This window comes from Triturus cristatus, chromosome 7 (assembly GCF_964204655.1).
Source record: "Triturus cristatus chromosome 7, aTriCri1.1, whole genome shotgun sequence".
NCBI classification, from domain to species: Eukaryota; Metazoa; Chordata; class Amphibia; order Caudata; family Salamandridae; genus Triturus; species Triturus cristatus.
The window spans coordinates 921,392,622-921,417,844 of record NC_140590.1 but is presented as its reverse complement, the minus strand read 5'-3'; the positions used below and the strand labels follow the sequence as shown (position 1 = coordinate 921,417,844).

The 25,223-nt window shown below is 45.8% G+C and overlaps 1 protein-coding gene across 7 annotated transcripts in view; it reads left to right on the top strand.

Annotated features, from left to right (window-relative positions):
* LCP2 (lymphocyte cytosolic protein 2) overlaps positions 1 to 25,223 on the top strand; it is a 581,277-nt gene that overhangs the window by 443,983 nt on the left and 112,071 nt on the right. For 5 of the 7 annotated variants that reach the window (XM_085617864.1, XM_085617867.1, XM_085617870.1 and 2 more), the window contains exon 14: positions 6,130 to 6,142. The exons of the other annotated variants lie outside the window; for them this stretch is intronic. In XM_085617864.1, coding sequence (XP_085473990.1) covers positions 6,130 to 6,142 — 13 coding nt within the window. The remainder of the gene's footprint in view (positions 1 to 6,129; positions 6,143 to 25,223) is intronic. 7 annotated transcript variants of the gene reach the window in all.

Genomic DNA, 25,223 nt, shown 5'->3' with positions numbered 1-25,223 from the left:
CCAGACCCCAGAGGAGGGCAGGAGGGAGTGAAGGAAGCTGAAGATAGAGTTGAATTAAAGCAGGAGAAGAAGGAAAATAAACTGGCAATCAAGGCAAAGAATGCTAAGAGGGCCTTGCCTAAGGTGAAGACTAACACTTGAGGGGGCCTTCACTGTGATACACTCCTGAAACCAGAGGCAGAGGATCAGCCTAGGTATGCCCCCATGAAGGCACTTATTGTTGCTACGTTTGGGTTGGGATGAAAGAAGTACTGTCAGAGGTTCAGGGATAGCCACAAGCTCCCTGAACAGTCTGGGTGGAATTCTTCAATTATGCCAGGAAGTAATTTTTAGGGAGCACATGTTCAATACTTGTTTTCCAGAGTTACGCCAACACCTAGTGCACAGGAAGCTTACTGATCTCAGGAAGCTTGCTGAGGAGGCAGATCTCTTGGTCTAAAAACGCATCTGGTGCCCACAATTGTGGTCATGGTTTCCAACAGAAGAAAGAGGGAGAGGTAGAATTAAACCAAAGAGTTCTCTCAGGCCCCCAAAACAGTTCACAGGAGAAGGGGTCCCAATCCAGATCTGGCAGCCAAAAGAAAGGCTTCACAGATGAGAAAACGGGAACGTTTGTCCCAAGTGCTATGAGTATGGTCATATGAAGAGAGATGCCAGGTGCTCAAAGAGCTGTAATTCCTGATTAGAAAGGAGTAGCTAAATCTTTGAAATGGTAATCATAACCCCTTTTAAATGGTAAAGTTGGACTTAACATTACTATTTTAGAAATGCAACTTTTAGAAAGTGGGCATTTGTCTGCTTTTACTGCTCTGTGTTCCTTGCAGCATGTTTCCATTACACATCTACGGTGGGTGACAGCTCCATTTTGTGCATTCCCTCTAGACAGCCCAAACCCAGGATGGGTGGGTGTGACTGGCAACTCATCTGCATTGTGATAGCTCTGCCTGGGCAGGAAGAGACGGGGGAGCTGACACATACACCTGAAGAGGCAGTGTCCTGTTTACGACAGTAAGGGCTGATTACCCTCTACTGATAGTCTGGATCTAGCGCTGGGAAGAAAGCGGGACCTGTGCACTTCAAGAGCCAGCTTAAAGTTGCCCCACTTCAAAGACACAACTGGGTATAAGTACTGGGGCTCTGACTCTACCAGGACAGTACATTAGTAAACCTAAAGAACTCTACCAGGAGTATAGACTGCTTCTCTGGAAGAACTGTGTTTCTACTTTGCTATGCTGCCATGCTGCCTGCTGATCTCTGCTCTGCCGAGGACAAGCACTGGAACCCTCTCACTTGAACCTAGAGTGACGCCAAGGGCTTGCTGTCTTGTACCCTGTTCTGCAGTCTCAGGGCCATCAAAGACTGCCTTCAACCTTGCAACTGTACCTGGACTCTGGCAGTGCTATCTGTGAGCCCTGCCCTGCCAACTGGTGCCAATTCAGTACTGGGGCCTTGAAAGGTGATGTCTGGTGTACAGAACCATCAAAATCAATGTAGTAATGTGACTTTGCACTGATCGGAACTGAGGCATTGCCCTTCAACGCAAGAGCTAATCAACAACATTGCTTCAACGGACTGCACGGCTCGATGCATCAAGTCTTTGAGAACAACGCTTACTCCAACCAAGGTACTTTTTCAGCAGGACGTGGGTAAGTCCTGGAGCCAGCCTGCTTTCCAATGCAGTTGGCCTGAACTGAGGATTTACCCTGGTCAAGCTCGACTAAAAGTAACCCCTCAGTGCTATTTGCTTGTAAGCAATAGATTTTGGTTTATTCTTTAAAAATTCATAATTGTTGTTTTGGTCTTGTTTCACTCAAGGCGCATTCATTGTGTTACTGTGTGTATGTTGCACGAATACAATACACATTGTCTCTTTAGATGCGCCTGAGTACTCTCTGCCAAGCTACAAGCAGGTGAGCACAGGTTATCTTTTAGTGTGCATCTAGCTTATCCTGATTGGAGTGGTGGTTCCTGCTTGGACAGGATGCATTCCTCTCGCAACCAAAAACCTCAGTTCTAACAATACGCAATACATTCCACCAGGTTGTGGTAGTAGACAACCAGGAGAGTCACTTCCCTGTGGCTCTTCTTCCCTTTGAGTGAGGGGGAGGTCTCAGGTTTTCTGAAAATTGCTGTGAGCCCTGCTGTGCCAGTGGACTGACTGTTAGGGTATGACTTGGAGCGCACTGTGAAGCTCAGGTCACACCTGGACATGTTATGATTGCCTGAGTCTATCCGTGTGGCTACCAGGTTCTTGGCTGCCCTGGAGGGGTGTCATGAAGGTCTGGAGACTGGAAGTATGGCCTAGATAGCTGCCTGGATAATGAAGGGCTAGGAGCATGGGAAACCAGCCTCTGACTTTCCACCAGAACTGGTGGATAAGACACAGGATGAGGATGCCTCGGAGTCTACTGGGCAGATCATTGTCTTCCTTGGTACCCTGCCTGAACTCGCTGGATGGCAAGGGGAAGGAGAGCCCACTAGGGAGGAGTTCTGTAAGACACAGATGTAACACCCAACCCTTGAGAGCCTGAGGTGGCAGGCTGAAGTCCAGGAAGCTGGTGACACCTCTGGAGGTTACCTCATATATTGGGAGAATGACCTCCTGTATAATGTAATTAAAGCTCCTGAGCATAGGGCATTTTGTATATTGGAGGATCTCCAATGGTACAGGACTTACCCATTGGGGCTGGCTCATGAGATACCCCAGTAAGGACATCTGGGACAGGACAAGACCTTCTACAGGCTTGTCACCTGCTTTGATTGGCCCCGGAAAAGGACAGCTACTGCTCCCTTGTCTCACCTGCCAGAATAGGGGGCAGACAGGGAAAAGCTAAAAGCTCCCTTGACTCCCATATGAGGTGGTGGAGAGAAAGGGGGAATCCACCTACCTGGTAGATCTCAAGTCCCACAGGAACCCCTTAAGGGTACTCCATCTCAACCACATCAAACCTCATTTTGAGAGGTCTGCGGTCACAATGCTGCTGGGGACAGATGATGCGAGGCGGAGGAGAGTGAACCTCTCCCTGAACTGCTGCCCAAGACAAGGATGGGCCAGTGGAGGATGGCAACTGCTCCCCTAGCCTCACACTAGAGCAGCAGAGGGACTGTTGCCAGTTACTAGAACAGTTTTTGTCCCTATTTTCCCTCGTTCCTACGCATATACACCTGTGTACCCATGGTATTGATACTGTGGATGGCCCACCTGTCAAAAATAAAATGTACAGTCTAGCTGATAAATTGAGGGCCAGTATCAAGGTAGGAGTCACCAAGATGCTGAATTTTGGGGTCATTGAGTCCTCCTTTAGTCCCTGATCCAGTCCAGTGGTGCTGGTACCAAAAGCAGCCCCACTGGGCACCGCCCCAGAACTTCGGATTTTGTGTTGACTACAGGGGGCTCAACTCAGTCACCTAGACTGATGCACACCCCATCCCCTGAGCTGCTGAGCTCATTGGTATGTAAGGGATTGCCAAGTTCCTGTGCACATTTGATTTGACTTCAGTGTACTGGCAGATAGCCCTGACCTAGGGGGCTATAGAGAGGTCAGCCTTCTATACCTCAGAAGGCCACTTCTAGTTTAAAGTGGTCCCCCTGAACTCAAGAATGTTCCTGCCACCTTCCAGAGGCTGGCAAATCCGATCATAGCTGGGATGAAGGCCTTCTTTGCTGCTTATTTAGGCAACATAGGTGTCTTCAGTATTACCCCCTTTATCACCTGCATGGAAGTGCTTCAGGCCCTGCAAAACGAGGCTAGGCAATCAAGGCCAGTAAGTGTCAGATAGGGCAGAGATATGTGCTGTACTTGGAACACCTGGTGGGTGGAGGTAAGGTACAGCTCCTCTAGTCCAAAATAGACACCATCCTGCCGTGGGAGACCCCTAAAAACGAGGTGAAAGCCTTCTTGGGCCTCACTGGGCACCACACGAGGTTTATCAAGGGATATTGTACCATTGTTGACCCCTTGACTGAGCCGACTTTCAAGACGCATCCCAGGAAGGTGATCTGCAAAGAGGCCTGCCAGAAACCCTAGATTCCCTAAAACAGGCCATGTGAACAGCCCCTCTGCTCAAGGTCCCTGACTTTTCCCAGTTGTTTAGTGTGCAAACAGATGCCTCAGAGCATGGTGTAGGGACTGTCCTATCACAGCTAAAAGAGGAGTGCCTAGATCAACCTCTAGCGTTCATCTCTAGGAGGTTAATTCCCAGGGAGCAGAGGTGGAGTGCTATTAAGATAGAAGCCATTGCTCTAGTCTTGGCACTGGAAGCGTTGTGACCATACTTGTTTAGAACTCACTTCCGGGTTCAGACAGACCACAGGCACCTCAGGTGGGTAATGTAAATGAGGGGTTGGAATCCAAAATAGTTGAGGTGGTCCATTTTCCAGCAGGGCCTGGACTTTGCAGTGGAACGTGACCCTAGGTCACACCACATCAATTCTGATGGTCTCCCCAGGTTTCTCTGCCTGAGTGACGAGAACACCCAAAGTGTTTCGTAGATCTGCCCACTATCAGCTGGGGGGGGCATGTGTTTGACTTGTCAGCCTTAGGGTGGTCTTCCACCAAACGTCTTGCCTTTTCCTCTCTATTTTGCTGAACCTACTTTTCTGTCCTTAGGACTCTGTGCACTTTACCACTGATACCCTGTGCAAAAGTGCTTGTAATCAATCCCCTAAAACATGTTTGAACTGGTTTATACCTAATTGGAATATTTAATTTACTGATAAGTCTCTCATAAAGTGGTGCAGCATGTATCCTGGGCCTGTATATTAAATGCTACTAGCTGGCCTGGAGCACTGTTTGTGCCACCTACTTAAGTAGCACCTTAAAACATGTTGTAGGCCTGCCATTGCAGCCTGTGTATGCAGTTTGAAAAAACTTTGTCGATTTGCCATTTAAGCTCTCTTTCCAAGCCTTAAATGCACTTTTCATTACCTATACGCCACCCGTGAGGTAGGTCCTAGGTATCCGATAGGGCAGGATGCTGTGTAATCAAAAGGTTGGACATGTATTATTAAGTTTTACATGTCTGGTTAGTGAAAAACTCTCAAATGTGTTTTTGACTACTGTAAGGCCTATCTGTCTCATAGGATAACAGTGGAGTTGCCTTATTCTATTTTAAAAGTGTCATTTCTAAATGGGTAGAGAGAACCAGTTCATGATTGGTAACTCTGGAACTGGAATTTAAAATCCTAATATATGGTAAAGTCAGATTTTAAATTAACATTTTGAAAATGCCACTGTTAAAAAGCTGACAGTTTCCTGCCCTTAGCCCTTTTGTAGCTGTATCCTATTTTGAATCAAATTACTGGGTGAAACTGACATATTTTGAGTATTCCTCCCAGATATTTACATAGTTGGGGGATTAGTTGTACCTGGATGGGCCATCTGCTGACTAGATGTGGGGGCAGAGCTAAGCACAGACCCACTTACAACTGATTGCCTGTGCTCTGCCTTCACACAAACTGCCTAATGAGCCTACATTGTCACTTCAGCCAACTTGGGGTCAGGGGAGGAAGGTATCTCCATGTACTTCAAAGTCACTGTCTAGAAGCTTCTCCCACCTTCCAGAACCAGGGCACCAGGGTAGGAGCTCAGACATCAACTACCTTCTGCATATAAATACTGTAACAAAAACTCAGAAATGATAAGCAATTTTTGTTTTACATTCTCATTATTGTTTAAAAGTAAGGGGAACATACCGCATCTAATCTCGCCCATTGATCACTCCTAAAAAAGTCCCCCAACAACACATTATACCATTTAATGTCAAATATCTCAAAGTGGCAATGAAATTCCCGCCTTCTGATTTTCCCTGCGCACACATGTCAAATCGGGCCTGAAGCAGTTTAACCAACAACTCTCATGAAAAAGTCCGGCTTAAAAAAAACTGAGCAGCTGTTGAATTCAATATGGTTAAAGTAAGTATTCTGTGGATAGTTAGCTTCTGTTTACTCATTCATTGTACAATTTGAAGAAAAGGTAACTTATCAAATAATTAACTTAACACAATTTAAGACAGTTTGCTAATCACAAATTGCTAAATTTGGTGGTGTTACAACAGAAATAAAAGTGGTTTCAGAATTTATGGGTGTAGTTGTACATTTAGTAAAAAAATTTTTTCTTTATGTTTCAGGATGAACACTCTGGTATGTATAGAGATTAATAAACATTTAATGATTTGATCGACATGTCTAACAAAAGATAACCGCTTCTGTATTTAGTTGCACAGTTAAATACTATAATAGCATGCATGTTATTAAAAAAATTATAATGTTACTGCGGAAGCGTATACTTGCATTTCAATTGTAAAATATTGCTCAATTTCAAAGAAACTAATTCAACTGTTGTGGAGCTCATTTCACATTATCTCTGTTCGTACCAATAGATGTGCATCTTTTGTATGACATCTAAAACCAGCCGCGGTCCGTGCAGGTAACAGCAGTGGGGAGGTAGGGCCGGGTGTTTTTTTCCCCGAGGGATGATGCAGGGGAAAAAACAATTATTTCTTTAATTTTCCCTCAGCATTGTCCCTCGAAATACCCCCCCACCCAGTCCCACCATCCCACTGCTGTTACCTGCACGTACAGCGGCTGTCTAAAACAGCATTGCACAAAATTCCAGTAGCTCATTGTTAGACCTGGCACATTGGCGTGGGTCTCCCTTCCATTTTTTCGCTGTTGCCTCATGTATTTTTTGCTGGTGTTAGTTGCTCAGGGCACTGTGCCACTGCTGTCCAGTGCCACATGGCAAGTGCCCCCTATTGTAAATTGATGTATGATTTGTGATTCCATGATTGGTTGGTTTTGTTTACTTGTCAGACCCTAGTACAGTGCACCAGGAGTGCCCAGGGCTTGTAATACAAATACTGCTGGTGGGCTTGCAGCACTGGTTGTGCCACCCACAGAAGCAGCCTGTAAACATGTGTCTAAGGTCTGCCATTGTAGAACCTGCGTGCAGTCTGGTACTGTCATGCTGACTGGGCAAGTGCACCCACTTGCCAGTCCCAAAACTTTCCCTTTTCTTCATATCAGACACCCCTATGGTAGGCCCAAGGTCAAGGTGCATTGTAAGGATAAGGTAGGACATGCCCTGATGTGTGTGGCATGTTCTAATAGTGAATTACAGCCATTTTCGTTTTTCACTATTGCAAGGCCTACTGTTCTTCATAGGCCAGAATGGGCAGTTTGGGTATTACATCTTATAATCCTAACTGACTCAGAGAACATGGTAGAAATTCGAATTTAGTATGACTGAACTCAGAATGATAAAATAAATCTTTTAGTGAAGTTGGTTTTAACATTCTGTGTTTGAAAATGCCACTTTTAGAAAGTAGGCATTTTCTTGTCTAACCATTCAAACCTGCCTCTGCTAGGCTGAATATTCCTTTGTCTGGAGTTTGAGTGACAGGGCTGGGGAATTCCAGGAGACAGGGTGAGGTGACCCAGTTGTGAATAGAGAGATCTGCATCTAGATGGGTGGGAGGAGTTGCACCTGGGACCTGAATAGGGCTGTGCCTGCCTTACACAATGCCGGCTCCACCTCCTGGGGAGTGGCTGATGTCTCTGCCCTGCACTGTGAATGAAGAGAAGGAATCCTGTCAACAAAGTGCTCCAGGGCTGTACTTGCCTTCCACAATGCTGGCTCCACCTCCTGTGGGGCGTCTAATGTTTCTGCCCTGCACTATGAAAGGAAAGGAGAAGTCTGGTAAACAGAGTGCTCAGGAACTGGTTTGGACTGGGCAAAGGCCTCTCTGCCTTCAGCGGACAAAGGATTTCGGGGTATAAGTATTGGGACCCTGATCCCAAGAATTTAGATCACTTTGGGAAAACAAGAAGAACCTCTGCTGAGGGAGGAACCAGAAGAAGCTGAGGAGGAAACTATCCCTGAACCTGGGGGATTGGCCTGCAGTGGTTGTCTTACTGCCAAAGAGAGGAGAAAGAAACTGTGTGTGTACTTTGTTCAACTTGTGAAGGATCTCCAAGGGCTTGGAAAAGAGTTTGCCTCCTGCTGAAGTCTCAGGAACAACAGACTTCACCCCCCAGCTCCCCAGAGTTCTTTGGAAGTGCCTGCTGCTGTTGTTGGGCCTTCTGAGGGACTGCGTGTCGCAAGGAGATGGAAGCGTGACTTAAGAAGGAGAAGCGTGCCGCCGTCTGAGCTGTTGTCGTCGCATCTCGTAAAGCGTGTCGCCGCTACAGCATCGCATCGAGCGGAAGCGTCTCGCATCATCCAGGAAGTGTCTCGCAACGCCGAAGAAGCGTGTCGCCATCGCAGCCATCGTAGTTGTCGCATTGTACCGCTTCCAGAAAAGCACCTCGCTTCCACGTTGAAGCGTGCCGCCGTCAGAGCTGCTGTCGTCGCATCGCGTATAGGGGTGTCACAGCTGCAGCATGGCATCGAGCGGAAGCGTCTCGCAAACGTCGGAGAAGAGTGTCGCTGCCAAGGCCGCTGTCGTCGCATCGCGTAAAGTTTGTCGCCGCTGCAGCTGAAGTATTGAGTCGAGTTTTCTCGCAACATCGGAGAAGCGTGCCGCATCTGGAAGATCTTCACGTCTTTATTTCTTTGCACCAAAAACTTCATCGCATCAACATCGTTGCAACCCTTTGGTTGCCCTGCGTGTCGCATCTAAAAGGTACATTGACTTAAAGTGTTGCATTTAAGAACTTAAGAGAACTAAGCAAAATCCTACCATCTAAAGTAACAGTATTGTGTGTTTTTGTCGTTTATTGGTCTTGTGGTAAATCTATATAAAGAATACTTATTTTTTATATAAAACCTGTGTGGTGTCCATCTGTAGTGTTGTCACTTGGTTACTGTATGTGTTCACAAATGCTTTACACACTGCCTCTGAGATAAGCCTGTCTGCTCGTGCCAAGCTACCAAGGGGGTGAGCAGGGGTTATTTTAGGAGTGTACCCCCTTACCCTGACTAGAGGAGAGGGTCCCTATTTGTCACAAGTGCATACCTGTGCCAACTAGAGACCCCCAAGTCTAACACTCGTCTTTGGTAGGGCCCGAAAGTAGACCTGCAAATTCAATCCCTGACTGTAGGGAATCGGGTATTACGGAGTCAGAAGATATTGTTTTTCAAACAGTATGCTTCCAACAACTTGTTATCTGTATAGTGTTTTATTTTTGAGGGTACGTTCAAGACATTAAAATAGCAATCAAAAGAATTAATTGAAATAAAGAGAAAAAAGAGAGAAATAGCCATCCCTTCTTGCACTTCAAATATATTATAAGTGCAGCGTGCCCAACCAAGGTGTATTTATGCTTACAAACTCACTAGGAAGAACAATTGTCTTTCTTACTGAAAGCCATGCTTCTTGCATTGAGTGTGGATGCTTTTTCCTTGATTTAGATACATTCCTTTTTTCTTGAGTTTTACAGTTCTTACTATTTTTTTGGGATTTTTTTCAACGGTTTCTTTCCTCATCCTCCTGACTTTTTTCTTTTAAGTCTCAAAATGTACCTCTTCACTGGGTTGATTTAGTTAAATTCTGATGTTGCTTCTCTTGAAAATCATGTGAGCCTTCCCCGTAAAAACAAATTAGCTTAGGGCTAGATGTACTAGAAACAGTGATTTCCAAAATGTGATTATCTCTTAATTTCAATTAGATTGAGGTTCAGAAAAAAGTTTATTTAGATATTCGTCCATAAAACATTCTAAAGAAAAAGAACACACTAGACGATTAAAACATTAAAACAGTGAAAAACATGTAAAAGGATCCGCCTCCTAGCTACCCTACCTCCTCCTCCAACACACTACATTTCATGATTAAGATTTTGTTTTACAGATTGTAAAAAACAGGCAATTCCAACTGTCACATCGAGATGAAGCATTTCAGACAATAACTACGCAGCTTTATTACTATGGAGAGCATCATATTTAAAAAACAGAGGACTTAAAAACTTGATTCTATTTGCAAGAAAAAAGACACAGTCCATAAGAATATGCATAAGGGTACTTTTAAATTTCAGAGGGCATGGACAGAGACCACTATTATTCTGTACCCTGATCCTGAGTGGGGGGGAAGAGTAGATTGGGTTACATCCCACTCTGGCCCTTAAAATGTCATTCCTCAATCCTAGGTCTGGTAGTCGTGATAGATAGGGAAAAACAGTATCCTGTCCCAATGTAGCACTCAAGAAGCTAATGGATAATCTCTTCTTTAGACACAGCAGGTCGATAGATTCTGACGCTATAGAAGCCGATTCCCTCAGTGCTCGTTTGCCTGGAAATGTGAGCCAAGATGTGACTGTACCACTATTTACATGAAGGTTCCTTAGTGCAATTATTCTGGTTCTTATGGCCTTTTCCCACATCCTCTCACTGCTTTGGATCTCTTCCCAACACAATTTGGAGACTCTGACTACCTCATCATTCTCTGACAATGTGTTAAAACATCGTAGTACCCGGGTAGAGGCCGCCATACTCCAAGAGACCAAATTGCACTCTCTCCTTATGGCCTGAACCATTGTGCCTTTTGGGAGTAATTAAAGTCTTTTGAGCACCGCACCTTCCAGTCTCTCCCATTCATAAGTTGAGTCGAGGGTAAAAACCTCTCCCCCATACAGTCCTAACGGGGGTATCTTCCCTACATAAGCCTTCAGTAATAGGATATGAGATAGCCCCCCAAACCTACCATTGAATCTTAACAGACAACTAGCCTGCAATAGGGCCTTCTGCTTAGTGGCATCTCAATGTGCTCCCCAATTTAAATTCCTCCTAAAGATTAAACCCAGAAAAACTCTGTACTTTTTTTCCAAAGATCATAATGTTGGTCTTTTCCAAATTGATACAGAGTTGGTTCTGCTTGCTTTAGGTTGCCAGGGCATTTAGTTTCCTCTGTAAACCTATTGGGTATAATCCAATAACACCAAAACGTCTGCATAGATTAGACAGGCAATATCCTGGTTCCCTATTTTTGGCGGAAAGGACTCAGATTGGGAAATAAAGGTCGGGAGGTCAGCCAGAAATAAACTAAAAAGCAAGGGTGCTAAAACGCACTCCTGGCGCAGGCCATTGTCAATAGAAATTCTTTGTGATAACCGACCCGACTTATCTAACTCGACCTGAGCCCAATTGCCAGAGTGCAAGGATTGGAGTACCCCATGAAGATTTGGTGGTAGGTTCCAGGAGGCAAGATTTTCCCACGGGGTATCCCTATCCACAGAATTAAATGCTGTCCGGAAATCTACAAAGCAACAGCACAGCCTTTGATTTCCCTCCAGAGCCTTTCGAAAAATAGCCCACAGAGCAAAACAGTGGTCTATAGTGAAATTACCCTCACGGAAGCCCCCTTGTTCTAGTGGAATTCGCTTAGTTTCAATTGTCCAATCTTCGAGTTTAGCTAGGATGATCTTCGAAAATATCTTTAAAGAGATAGCTAAGAGGCTTATCAGCCTGTAGTGCTGTACCAATCCCTTTTTTTTTTAAATCGGTTTCACTATTGACCCCCTCCATTGCAATTAGGAAATCACTATTCCTAAAGTATGAGATTATTTTTTCAAAGCAGCAATTCATATTGGGTTGAAAATTGACCTACCTCATGAATATTAATGAGGTAGTTCAGTATTTGGAACCCACTAGTAATCACTGTCATTACAGGGATGGTGGCCTGCTGGGGTCAGCAGTCCATCATGTCTGTGGTCACTTTTTAACCGGGGCATCTCCTACTTTTCAGTGCGGGAGCATCGCCCCACAAAAAAATCCCTAGGCTAGAGCTGAAAAACAAAAATGGTAATAAAGTTTATTTATTACCATTTTATTTTTTAGCAACCAACCCGTCCCAAACTGAGTTACAGGACGGGATGGGGTCAGTTCTTCCGAGTTACAGCAGGGCGCACTATGCTAAAGTTTAAAATGTGTATGTCTCTTTGGCCATCCGTCTTGGTACGGCCTGCCAGACATGCATATTTTAAACTTCTCTCCCGCCAATCCTGGTGCAGCTCACATGTTGATGAGAGGAGTTTAAGGATTGGTTAGGGGAGTTGGCTGGGTCCAGCTTTGCAGCCTGCCTTGAGAGTCAGAAGGAGGAGGACGTTGCATCGCACAGGAAGGTAAGGGTATATTGTTTTGTGTCACCTGCTCAACCTAGATGCGATGTGTAAAGTATTTGCGCAACACCTAAATTACAGTGAAAATGCCACATCAGTTTAGAAAAGTAGAGGATATTTATCTGTGCAAAACAAGACCAAAACAAAAAATCCAATAAGAGAAGTCAAGATATGGATTTTTAAAAATTAAATACAAAAAACAGTGCTCTCAAAAGCACTAAAAATTACTGAGGTTAAACTAGGCTAGGGTAAATCTAAAGTTGAGGGCGACCATGATGAAGGGCAGGCCAGCTGCGAGATCCACTCAAAAAGTACTTTGGATGGAGCAAGCATCATCTTTGAAGGCTCGATGCTTCAGTTCCGATTCATGCAGTCGGTGCGATGTGTCGAAGTTGAGTCTCTCTGTCAGTGTCGAAGGATCAGTGCTGTGTTATCGTCGATCCTCGCAGTCAGGCCCATGCCATCGTCAAATGAGCACTGTGAAAGAGGGCACTGCATTGGTTCCAATCGGCACCATAGATTCACTTTGTCACTTTTGCCAGAAAACATCTGCAGAACCCACTTCTGAGGACTGGAGGCATCGCCTTATGCAAGGGACCCACAGATGGCAGAGTCCAGCAGCACCAACAGAGTTGCTAGAAATCTTTTGTGACTCTGTGACTTCAGAGATCATGGAGGCAAGCCAGCAAGCTCTTGGAGAAACTTGGGCTTCAGGTCCTGTCCTTCTCACTTCCAGGCGAGGAGCAGCAGGCAGCAGGCCAACACAGTAGTGCAGGTAGGATAGAGGCCATCCCTCCTACTGCACAGCAATCAGCAGGCCAAAACAGCAATGCAGTTAGCAAAGTTGCAGTCCCTCCTACGGTACAGCTGCTCTTCCTCCTGGCACAATGTCCTTGGTTCCAGCAAAGGTCTGGTTTGGTGGTGTCAGGGTTCCAGTACGTATGCCCAAAACTGGGCGAGACTTCAAAGAGGTCTTTATAGATCACAAGGACTCTGTATTTCCTGCCCTGGCTCCAGACTCACTACAGGGGGATATGCAGCTCTTGTGTGGGAACATGCACAGCCCCATTCAGATGCACGTGCTCCTCACTCCCAATCTACCTCAGGAAGGCCCATCAGCCTGGGCTTGGGCCATGAGGATGCAAATGTCACACCCCAGCTCCCTTTTTGACTGTCTATAGGAAATGCACAAAGGCCAGCTGTCACCCAACCCAGATGTGTATTCAGAGCCAGGCAAAGGCACAGAATGGTTAAAGTAAGAAAATACCAACATTCTAAATGTGGCATTTTCAGACTTAAAAATAAAAATCCGACTTCTCCATCAGTTGTGATTTTAAATTGTGAGTCCAGACACAAAACTCCAAATCCTTATCTTTTCCCAATTAGAAATTACTCTTAAAAGATGTTTTAATACAATCCAAATGTTAACCTATGAGAGCGGCCTTGCAGTAGTGAAAAATTATTTTTGCAGTTTTTCCCTACCAGGACATTTAAATTTTGAAAAAGCACCTGTCCTACCTTTTACATACACTGCACCCTGCCCATAGGGATGCCAGGGCCTACATTAGAGGTAACTTATATGTAATAAAAGGGAAGGTTTGGGCCTAGAAAGTAGGGTAACTTGGTAGACCGAATGGCCTGAGACATGTTTAAAGGCTGCTGAAGTGAGTGGCACAACACTGCTGCTACTAAGGACTTATGAGTAAATTAAATATGTCAGTTGTGGATAAGCCAATGTTAGCAGTGGTAAAGTGCTCAGGATCCTAAACTCAGCAAAAATCAAGTCAGGAAAACAGGCCATCAGAAGGCAAAACATTAGGGTAATTGCACCAAGGTTGCCAGGTCTAAAACATGCCAATACGATTCTGTATGTGGAAGGGACACCCCTTTCCAAATACCAAATCGGTATTTTGTAGTTAACACCAATTGCAATTTGGTAATGTCTTACCGAATCACAATTTGATATTTGTTCATAAAGAAAAGCTTTTTACCTTAGTAAACAGCCCGATTCCTGTGTAAATTAAATCCACTGACCTTTGGTAAATGAACACCTTCATGTTCTTTAATGATGTTGACAATTACGAAGATTAGTGCATTGTGTTTTCCAAAATGATTGTGAACATCAGAATGAGTCAGGACAGAAGGCTTATCATAATCCTCTCCAACCCATCTACAGTATTGTTTATCCTCAGGTTAGCATTTAATTTTTAGTGAATAACTGTAAGTGCAGGTTGAGGGAAGGCTTAAATTAAATTTGCAACAACACAGGTCTCCGTATACATCTCTTCTTTCTCACCTCTCCTTCGTTGTGAGGTTAAATAAAGGGAAAGTCTCTGACAGCAAGGTTAGAAACTTCACAACAGTGAGTCAAGTTTTCCAAAGTTACTCTAGATAAAGTAATGCCATCCTGTACACTGTTAGACAGTTTATCCTGCAACATAATGCCCAAATGGGGAACTTCTACCCTAGGAAATCTGTTAGCCCGTCTGCTGTAAACATTCCAATTCAGGAATGAGCGGTGTAGCAGAGACTATCGAAAGCAATGTGGAGGGCAGAGTGAAAGGCAGTATGGTACAGCAGTTGGGGGAAGCAGCTGAGGGTAGCTTCTGGGTAGAAGTTTGGTGGCTGGTAGAGGTCCTCATGACTACCAGCAGGGCTGGTTTTATCGCTGGTGACGCCTGGTGCTATAATCACTTTTGGCGCCCCTACACCCCATTACTGCCTCCTCAAATTCTCTCACTACCACAGGGCAAAAGTCCCCCTCATCTCTCCTAACATAATATACTGCTAAATACAGCTACCCCCTCCACAGGTCAGCACCCAGTGCGGCCGCACCGGTTGCACTGCCTGAAGCTGGCCCTGACTACAAGCAAATAATTATGGTATCTGCCCATCCACTGTCTGTGCTACCTTTTGCAGTAGCTGGAATGGTTTTCTTCTGTGTTGGAAGATGGTTTATTAGTGAGTACCTGTAAGTATCTCCAGCTAGTAATGATAACACATTCACAAATAACGCCCAGTTAAAAATCAATAAATTACTCCTTGCTCAACCCTTGGTAGCTTGGCTCACAAGCAGTCAGGCTTAACTTAGGAGAGCATGTGTGTAAAGCATTCAAAAATACCAATATAGTAAATAAGAAGGACACAACACAATTAAAATCCAACACCAATTTATAAAAATCAAAATATTTTAAAGATTACAATGACACCTAAAAAACCAAAATCTAACATACAGAACCAGAGATATGAATTTTTAAAGATTAAGGGCCACATGCATCAAAGTAAGGAATTGTGAATCCTAAAATATGGATTTCTTCACCTAATTCCTTCTCCATACAGGTCAAGGTCAGATAACATTCTATTTATTCGAAGAGAGATTTCAGTTTCTAGGCAAAGATATCTGGACAGTCCAAATAAATTAGACTGGGTACTGCAAGTTATTGACCTTCTAGAAGATCTTTTATTGGATCTCTTGTCCTGTCATGCAATATATAAGTAGGTGATGTGTAGCTGATGCAGCGCAGAACGTCAAATTCCCCTTCGGCACAGACCAACTACCTCGTCATCCAATTTATTCACATACATTCATTGGTGGGGCCCATAACACCAATATACTTACACTCGGTTGACCTGTTTTCTGAGGGAAAATACGTTTCACAACACTGACATGAGAGAAATACCTTTACTTTGCCCTAGACACATTGACATTTAAACCTAAGATATCCCTCCCATACGGAGATAGATCATTTAGTTGAATTGGTAATTGATGATTTACTCGTCTACCTTTGCTCTATTGCTTTTCTCTTAATCTTCTTCCTCAAATAATCGACACAACACATTTGTCAATTAATCAATTAATCATTATCTAAGAAATATTGAAGGAAATGTTGGAAATCATCATTAGCATTTCAGAGCATCATATTTACCTATTCTGGCTAAAGTCGTCCTCTAAGTCAGTCAGTCAAAGAGAATTTATTCAGCAAAGTTAGGCCGCAATTCAATCAATCAATCAATCATAACACTTGTATAGCGCGCTACTCACCCAGAAGGGTCTCAAGGCGCTTGGGGGAAGGGGTCCACTACTGCTCGAACAGCCAGGTCTTGAGTTGTCTCCTGAAGGCGAGGTGGTCCTGGGTCAGCCAAAGGTGGATGGGGAGGGAGTTCCATGTCTTGGCCGCCAGGTAGGAGAAGGATCTGCCTCCGGCGGTGGCTCTTCGGATGCGTGGTACGGTGGCGAGGGCGAGGCTGGTAGACCGTAGCTGGCGGGTGGGCGTGTAGAAGGTCAGGCGGTCGTTGAGGTACTTGGGGCCCAGGTCATGGAGAGACTTGTGTGCGTGGGTGAGGAGCCTGAATGTGATCCTCTTGTTGACGGGGAGCCAGTGCAGGTCCCTCAGGTGGCCGGAGATGTGGCTGCATTGGGGGATGTCCAGGATGAGTCGGGCGGAGGCGTTCTGGATGCGTTGGAGTCTTTTCTGTAGCTTGGCTGTGGTTCCGGCGTAGAGGGTGTTTCCGTAGTCCAGTCGGCTGGTGACGAGGGCCTGGGTGACCGTCTTCCTGGTTTCGTTTGGGATCCATCGGAAGATCTTGCGAAGCATGCGAAGGGTGTGAAAGCATGATGAGGAGACGGCGTTGACTTGTCTGGTCATCGAGAGGGAGGAGTCCAGGATGAAGCCCAGGTTGCGTGCGTGGTCTGTTGGCTTGGGGGCGGTGCCCAGGGCTGGGGGCCACCAGGAGTCGTCCCAGGCGGAGGGTGATGGTCCCAGGATGAGGACTTCCGTCTTGTCTGAGTTCAGTTTCAGGCGGCTGTTCTTCATCCACTCGGCGACGTCTTTGATCCCTTCGTGTAGGCCCGTTCTGGCGGTGGCGGGGTCTCTGGTGAGGGAGAGGATCAGTTGGGTGTCGTCGGCGTAGGAGATGATGCTGAGGTTGTGCTGGCGTGCGATGGCTGCAAGAGGTCTCATGTAGACGTTGAAGAGGGTGGGGCTGAGTGATGATCCTTGCGGGACGCCGCAGATGACTTCGGTGGCCTCGGATCTAAACGGGGGGAGGCGGACTCTCTGTGTTCTTCCGCCGAGGAACGAGGTGATCCACTTCAGTGCCTTCTCTTGGATGCCGGTGTTGCTGAAGCGTTGGACTAGGGTGCGGTGGCAGACAGTATCGAATGCTGCGGAGAGGTCCAGGAGGATGAGTGCTGCTGTTTCCCCGTTGTCGAGCAGGGCTCGGATGTCGTCGGTGGCTGCGATGAGGGCGGTCTCGGTGCTGTGGTTGGCTCTGAAACCGGACTGCGAGGGGTCGAGGAATCCGTTCGTCTCGAGGAAGGCGGCAAGCTGTCTGTTGGCGATCTTCTCGATGACTTTGGCAGGAAAAGGGAGGAGTGAGATGGGGCGGAAGTTTTTGAGGTCGGTGGGGTCCGCTGTTGATTTCTTCAGTAGGGCACTGAGCTCGGCATGCTTCCAGCTCTCTGGGAAGGTGGCAGTGTTGAAGGAGGTGTTGATGACGTCCCGGAGTTGGGGTGCGATGGTGGAGTCGGCCTTGTTGAAGGCCTGGTGGGGGCAGGGGTCGGTTGGAGAACCGGAGTGGATGGTGTTCATTGTGCGGGCTGTGTCTTCGGTGGTCACCGTGGTCCAGGTGCGGAGGGTGGCGGTGGGGTGCGTTGGTTCGGTGGCTGGGTGCGAGGATGGTGCACCAAAACTGTTGTGGATGTCGGCAATCTTGCGGTGGAAGAACGAGGCGAGGGAGTCGCAGAGATCTTGTGATGGGGTGATGTCGTTGTTGCCGGTGCTGGGGTTGGAGAACTCCTTGACGATGCTGAAGAGTTCCTTGCTGTCGTGGGCGTTGTTGTCCAGTCGCTCCTTCAGTGATTTCTTCTTGGTGGTGCGGATGAGCTGGTGGTGCTTGCGGGTGGCGTGTTTGAGGGCGGTCATGTTGTCAGTGGTCTGGTCGAGGAGCCAGGCTTTCTCGAGGGTGCAGCAGGTCTTCTTGGAGTCCTAGAGTTCGTCGGTGAACCAGGGGGCTTTTTTGCTTTTGGGTCTGCTGGGAGGGTTCTTCAGTGGTGCGAGGTCGTCGGCGCAGGCGGTCAGCCACTGCGTAAAGTTGCGGGCTGCTTCGTTGGTCGTCCGATGTGCTCGCAGGTGGGTTCTGGCTGAGGGAGGTGGTGAGCTGGTCGGCGGTGATCTTGCTCCAGCTCCTGTGAGGAACCTGATGCGGGTGGTGGTGGGTTGTGGTTTTTCTGAAGCCGAAGTGGACGCAGCTGTGGTCGGTCCAGTGGAGTCCGGTGGAGTGGCTGAAGGTGATGTGCTTGCTGGATGAGAAGACGGGATCAAGCGTGTGGCCGGCGTAGTGGGTGGGGGTGTTGACCAGTTGCTTGAGTCCGAGGTTGGCGAGGTTGTCCAGCAGGGTGACGGTGTTGCGGTCCTTGTTGTTCTCCAGGTGGAAGTTGAGGTCCCCTAGGAGGATGTAGTCAGCGGAGGGGAGGGCGTGTGGGCTGATGAAGTCCGGGATGTCTTCGCTGAATTGCGTGCGTGGTCCCGGGGGTCTATAGATGAGGGTGCCTCTGAGGATCATCTTTGGGTCGGTGTGAATCTGGAAGTGGAGGTGTTCGGCAGTGGCGAGGGTGTCGTCGGCGTCGGTCGTGATGCGGATGGTGTTCTTGTGGACGATGGCGATGCCTCCTCCGGTCTGGTTGACGCGGTCCCTCCTGATGATCTTGTATCCATCCGGGATGGTGATGGCGATGTCGGGGGCTGAGGAGGCGTTCATCCATGTTTCAGTGAGGAAGGCGATGTCTGGGGATGTTGTGTCGAGAAGGTTCCAGAGTTCCACGGCGTTTCTGTGGACGGAGCGGGTGTTGAGCAGGATGCACTTGAGGTCGCTACTGGAGTTTGGCTTGGCGGGCGCGGTGCAGGTTCGGAGGCAGGTGAACTTGCAGGTTGTGCAGGTGAAGGGTCTGTGAATGCGTCTCGGGGCGGCCTGGCAGCAGGTGGGGTTCCAGCCGGCATTGAGTGCGTTGAGGGCCGCGGCGTCGTAGGTCCGTCGGGTGGGCTGGCAACGGCGGGGGCCAGGGGTTCTGGCGCTGGGCGCGGGCCAGGCGCGGACGGGTGCAGACGGGCTTGCCTTTGGCGCGCCTTCGGCGCACAATTGGCGCGCCCGCTGCGCGTGACCGCTGCGCGTGCGCGCCGTCGCCATTTATGGCTAAGTGGGAGGGAGGAGCAGCTGGGAGGCGGGAGCGGGGAAGACACAAAAGGGGGCGTGGCCGCGTGAACGGCGGTGGGAAGCGCGGAGCTGGGTGGTCAAGGCACAGGGGGATGACACTAAAGTTTAAACAAGGCAATATAAACGCACACAGGCACAGGGGGACAACAGCAGAGACAAAACAGAAGGCAATGAGAACAACAACAGAATCACAATAAATTACAATAAATTACGAACACATGGCGGACGGGCAGGGAGCAGCGAGGCAGGCAGCTAGGGCGGCAAAACAGCACAACGAGGCACAAAGAGGCTGCGAGCAGGGGCGAGGGGCACTCACACAGCAGGTGGCCGTGCGGCACGGGGGTGTCCTGAGAACAGGTCACACTCACCTGCGCCGCGCGGTCGCCATTTATGGACAAGTGGGAGGGAGGAGCAGCTGGGAGGCGGGAGCGGGGAGGACACAAAACGAAAGGGGGCGTGGCCGCGTGAACGGCGGCGGGAAGCGGGGAGCGGAGTAGGCAAGGCACGGGGGACGACACTAAAGTTTAAACAAGGCAATATAAACACACACAGGCACAGGGGGACAACAGCAGAGACAAAACAGAAGGCAATGAGAACAACAGCAGAATCACAATAAATTACAATAAATTACGAACACACGGCGGAGGGGCAGGGAGCAGCGAGGCAGGCAGCTAGGGTGGCAAAACAGCACAACGAGTCACAACGAGGCTGCGAGCAGGGGTGAGGGGCACTCACACAGCTGGTGGCCGTGCGGCGCGGGGGTGTCCTGAGAACAGGTCTCTCATAGATTCAGGATAACAGCTGTTCAGCAGTGTCACTGTCCTCTCCGTCAGCATAACGTCAGGAAATCGAGTTCGTCAAGAAGAGCGAGCTTCCAGAGGTGGGAAGGAGAGCGTGCGTGCAACCACCCTAATTCCCTACCTACTTTTATAATGAAAATATTAACAAATATGTATCAAGATTGGGTTTAGAGAGTTCTCATTGGTCAATTTCGACTGGCGATGAACAGTTCTCAGGGTGTTGAATGATGAAGTCATCAAACTTTCTTGTTCCGGCTTTTAAATTGAGCATTGTCTTTTAGTCTTGGACGGGTTCCCGGAATTACCTTGGAGGGTACTTGTTCTCCCGGGGTCAGGTCCAGGCCACTGTTGCTGGCGGTGGCGCATGCGCACTTCACCCAGAACCTCGTGTTGTCAAGGCAGTCAATAAAATGGTATCCCCTTGCTAATACCCATATGTGTGTGTATTTATCTAGCAGAAGCAACACTCAGAGCGGTTTATACTTACTAAATAAAGCACAACTTACAAATACATCACTTAAAGAAACATATAACATATAATATTCTAATTTTCTACTATTAATATGCGTACACTAGTTAATTCACAATTAATATAGCCATGCAAAGTGCAAATCCCACGTGTAATTCTCTTGTTAATATAGTTGGTGAGTTATCACTTCAGACAGATTAATAATATTACAATTAATTAATTATTCGGATTAATATAAACATGCAGAATGGGGGGTATACAAAATGTTCTACTATCCGCTCCAGCATAGCCTTAGCCATGGAACCTGATCCTGAGTTCTGCCTGTCCATTGATACATCTTTGCTACACCTGTATCAGCATATCCGCCTTCCAGATTCTCTCATCCACTTTTCCTCATTTTACACCTCTGTTCTGACATTCAGATAGGAAGTCTAAAGAACAATGAACACAAGAGGCCGAGTTTGATGGCATGTGGGCAGCCACAGCTGACATTTGTCAATTCACAAGAGAAAGTAACTATCCACTTATCCCCAGGTTACTTTGGAACCCAGTATTCACATTAGGCCTTAATCGCCAACCTGTATGCTGATGAGTAATTGTCTAAATGTCTATGGCCTGCACAGATATTAAAACCCCTTTCTGTTCAACCAACCCTGGAAAATTCATACCTGCCAGTGTCACTATCGTAACGGACGTGCCAGCACATTTAAAACCCATCCCTCTACTTTTACATGGAATGCATGATAATGCATCTCTATCAGGTGAGAAGAAAAAGCTACCCTCCAAACAACCCTGTAGGCATAGCCTTATGCCAGTTACTGGGCCTCTCATGTATGCAATAGTAGGCTTAAAGGAACAGACAAAGTCAGGTTTTCCCAGATCCATTCAGTCTTAGGAACAGTCTGGCAATGTTAAAAGTAAGTTTGCAGATGTTTCCCACTACCTAGGGCACTGGATACTTGAACTGTGATGGAAAGTAGGCCTACCAAGCCTTCTGGACTCGCTTGTTAGTGTGGTCTATCACTCAAGACCAATCCCAAAGTAGGTGGTGTGAAGGTTGAAACTAGACACCGTATAACATAGTTATCAATGTTGCAATAGAGATAGAATGTTCAGACAGGGTTCTTATTCTATTTAGAAGAAAGTAATACCTGAAAATATATAACTGCACTTCACAGTGCAGAGTACACTAAAATAGTTTCTGTCAAAAATTGGGTTATTCGTTCCTTTGTGATTGGGGTGCCCCTACTAGCTTAATAAACACCATATTGTTAGGTTAAAACACAATTCTGGTATACTCTCTGGTCAACCACTGATGGCAAATGACACAACCAGCATTCGGTGCCCCAGAGAAATGTGTGTCAAGTCCAAGTAATAGCAAAAAACCTCAAGGTAAGTGCAATTAAATTCTCAAGCTAATTTTGAAAAATCACGAAAAATGTAGTAAGCAAAAAGGCATGCAAATTATCAAAATCAGATAAGGGGATTCGGAGAGACAGATGTGTAAAGTTTAGGGCAAAAAATACCAAGAAACCTCAAAGTACTATTTCTAAGGCACAGTTTATGGTTTACCAGAACATAGATGTGAATTTCGTCTAATCACGATGGAAAGGTCAGCAAGCAATCTCAATGTTTTTAGTATTGAGTTCTGCAGTTCTAGGAGCTTGATAACAGAATGGTTTTCATTTATATGTTTACTTGTAAGTGGCTATATTTGAAACTGTAACTAGTTATCTTTATTGTATAAGCTGATGCAATGGATAGATTGATACCAAATTGTGTACTGGTAGTTAATATTTTCAAGAAATAAATATACGATCTGTAATACGCAGCAGAGCTGAAATGGAAACTAATAACCAGATTGATTGAAAATGCTTTTACCATTGAGGCAATCAAAAAATATTAGCTGATGTACGGATTCTGATATTCTGACCTCCTAATAAAAATGTTTTAAACAAAAACTAAATTAGTGTAACAAAATGGAAAATGTGTGTAGAAGGACAGTAAATTTAGAAGTAGACAAAATCACAAGGTTTGAAATAAAATGCCCATAGGAACAATCTAAGCAATTCTATTGAAACCATAAGCAAGCTAGTTAGCAAAAACTCTGAATAGGAAGAACCCAAGTGTTTGTAAAACCCAGCAGAGTCACAGACTCGCTTTTTAGGTTGAGCCTAGGCAGTGTGCTTGCACTTTCTGCACGACCTGCAGAAATCTGCACGATCTTAAAAACAACTTTGATCCCCCTTGCTGCTTACCATAGGTTCACTCCAGTGGTGCTCTACTTTCCAACCGTCTAACTCGTTTGTGTAGCCAATACGTCACTTCTGTTCAAGGTGAGGAGCACCAGCCAAGTACAGTTTCCTTACGCTTTCCTTCTTTAGCTATTTTGTGGGAGAACTCTTTTTTTTAAAAAAATAGTTATTTTCTACACATCGCTGCTTTTTCTCCTTAGTCCGTCCTGCTTTTCATTTGCTTTGTCTATCTTTGGCTGTGCACAGAGCATGTCATGCTTTTCATTTGCTTTCACTGCTTGTGTTCATTAGGCAGTCCAGCTTTTAATTTTTCTATGTATGTTCCTTCCTTTGCACTTTTATTTTTGCTTTCCCCTGGCTGGTGTATCAGCACAGCACCCGCTTCATGGACGACGCGCTTCAGGTTTTGGAAAAGCAAGAATGTTTTATTTATTTGTATATTTGGTCACATTGCACGTCTTATTATGTTTTGTCACAATGCATGTCTTTGGTCCATGCAACATAAATGCAACCAATCAAATGGATTTATCTACCTCACCACGGTGTAGGGGCACCCTTCTGAATTGGATGAAAACTGCCCCCTCCCCCTCACCACACTCATCTCACCCTGCCCACCTTTCTACAGTGTTCACTTCTCCTTCTCCCCCGCTGGCAGCTGTCCCTCCCTCTCTCTTTCTTTTATTACCTCTCTTTCCATATCTGTCTCGCTCCTCCTCACTTGCTGAATACTGTGACTTCAACAAATGGCTGTTACCCTCTCTTTCCTTTCCGTTGTTTGTTCCCCTGTGAAATGTATCCAAAAAAGAAAGAAACACTTTAGCTGCAAATGTCGTCTTTTTCTGCATTTTTTCTTTTCCAAAGTACAGCCTTGGGATGGAGAGAAATAAGTTCAAAATAGTAAAAATAAAAAAATGCAAAATAAAGCAAGACAGAGTGGTTGCAAAGTGGCCACATTGGTTTTATTCACACCCACACACATTAGCACCACTTTACATAGTTTGCCAGTGAAGCGCTACTTTTGGTTACTTGTCTTTCTTTGAACAACATTGCTTACTCCTGGTGAAAAAAGTGCACCATTCCTGGAGGTACTGCAATACCTGGTTGATTCATACAGTGGAAAACGTTTAATGTAATCCTTGTCAGCTGTTTGCCTTGTTTTAGTTTATAAAATGTGTGCTGCAACTCTGTGTTCAAGGATATGATCTTTTTAAACCATACTACTTATATTTTGTAAGGATTTAATAAAGGGACATTGAAACGGGCCCCTTCCTGGCCCTGTAGTCATGTCCTTAACTTCAAAAGCACTCATTGATTTCAAAATAAGAGTAAAAGCTTTCAGGTAACCATGTTGTTCCTACTTACATTTCACATGCTTTATGTAAACTTGCATTCCCTATGAATGCTTGCTTTTTTCCACAATGTTGTTACTTTTTTTTTCAGGGAACATGTTACTCTCATCTCCTCTTCCTTATAACCTATTTTACATTTTCTGGTTGTCCAGAGCCACAAGGTCATACTAATGGCAATAGCGCTATGCAGATAGGATCAATCCACTGCAAATAAAATAGAGGAAGTAAAAGCATTATCATTTTCAACATCAAGAGCTCTAACTTTCACAAATGCGAGACCTATTGCTTTTCAAATCTTTGTTTCACTATGCATATGGAATTAATTGGTTTTGCTTCATTTTCTGTGACGACTATTATTCATGGGTTGAAAATGTAAATCTATGCTGACTCCCGGGACTTTACTATTTTGAGTTGAAATTTGAGGAATATTTGATTTCTTAGGAACAGTAGCAGGTGCCACTGTCGTGGCAAATACAATGATCATGGAAAATACATTTAGCAAATATTGTTGCGTATTTGGAATTTTTTTTGTGACTTTGTGTGAAACCATTGAGCTGCTTCCATTAAGCAACTTTAGGCTTGACTAACCCTTAAATATGTATATACACATTATCCCTAGCTTACTAACTTCAGTCTTGCACTCTCATACTTAATGTTCTGCATATGCAAGAAGCATATAGTGTTGCTAACAAGTAGTTGACCTGCTCACCAGGCCAAACATGATAGTTTTGAAGTAGTCCACATTTATGTGTGTATGTGTACAAATACGTACGTGTGCATTTATATAGTGCAAACCTAGCTAATAGCAACAGAGCGCTGTACAAGTAGGATGCAAGGGTAAAGTACAGCATGCAAGATAGTGGGAGGGATGATGTATAGTCTTGAGGTCAGCCTTTAGCTTGTTCCTGGATAGGAGGTATGCAGCAGTACTGATGCTGATGGGAGTCTGATTCCTTGGAGGCAGTCCTGTTGCAGAATCTCAACTTTTGGAAGCACCAACTCTCTTGATTAGTTTGGTAGAGTATTGGCATGGCTAAGGGACAGATGTACGACCCTAAATTGCATGCGCAAATGGGTTTGTGACCC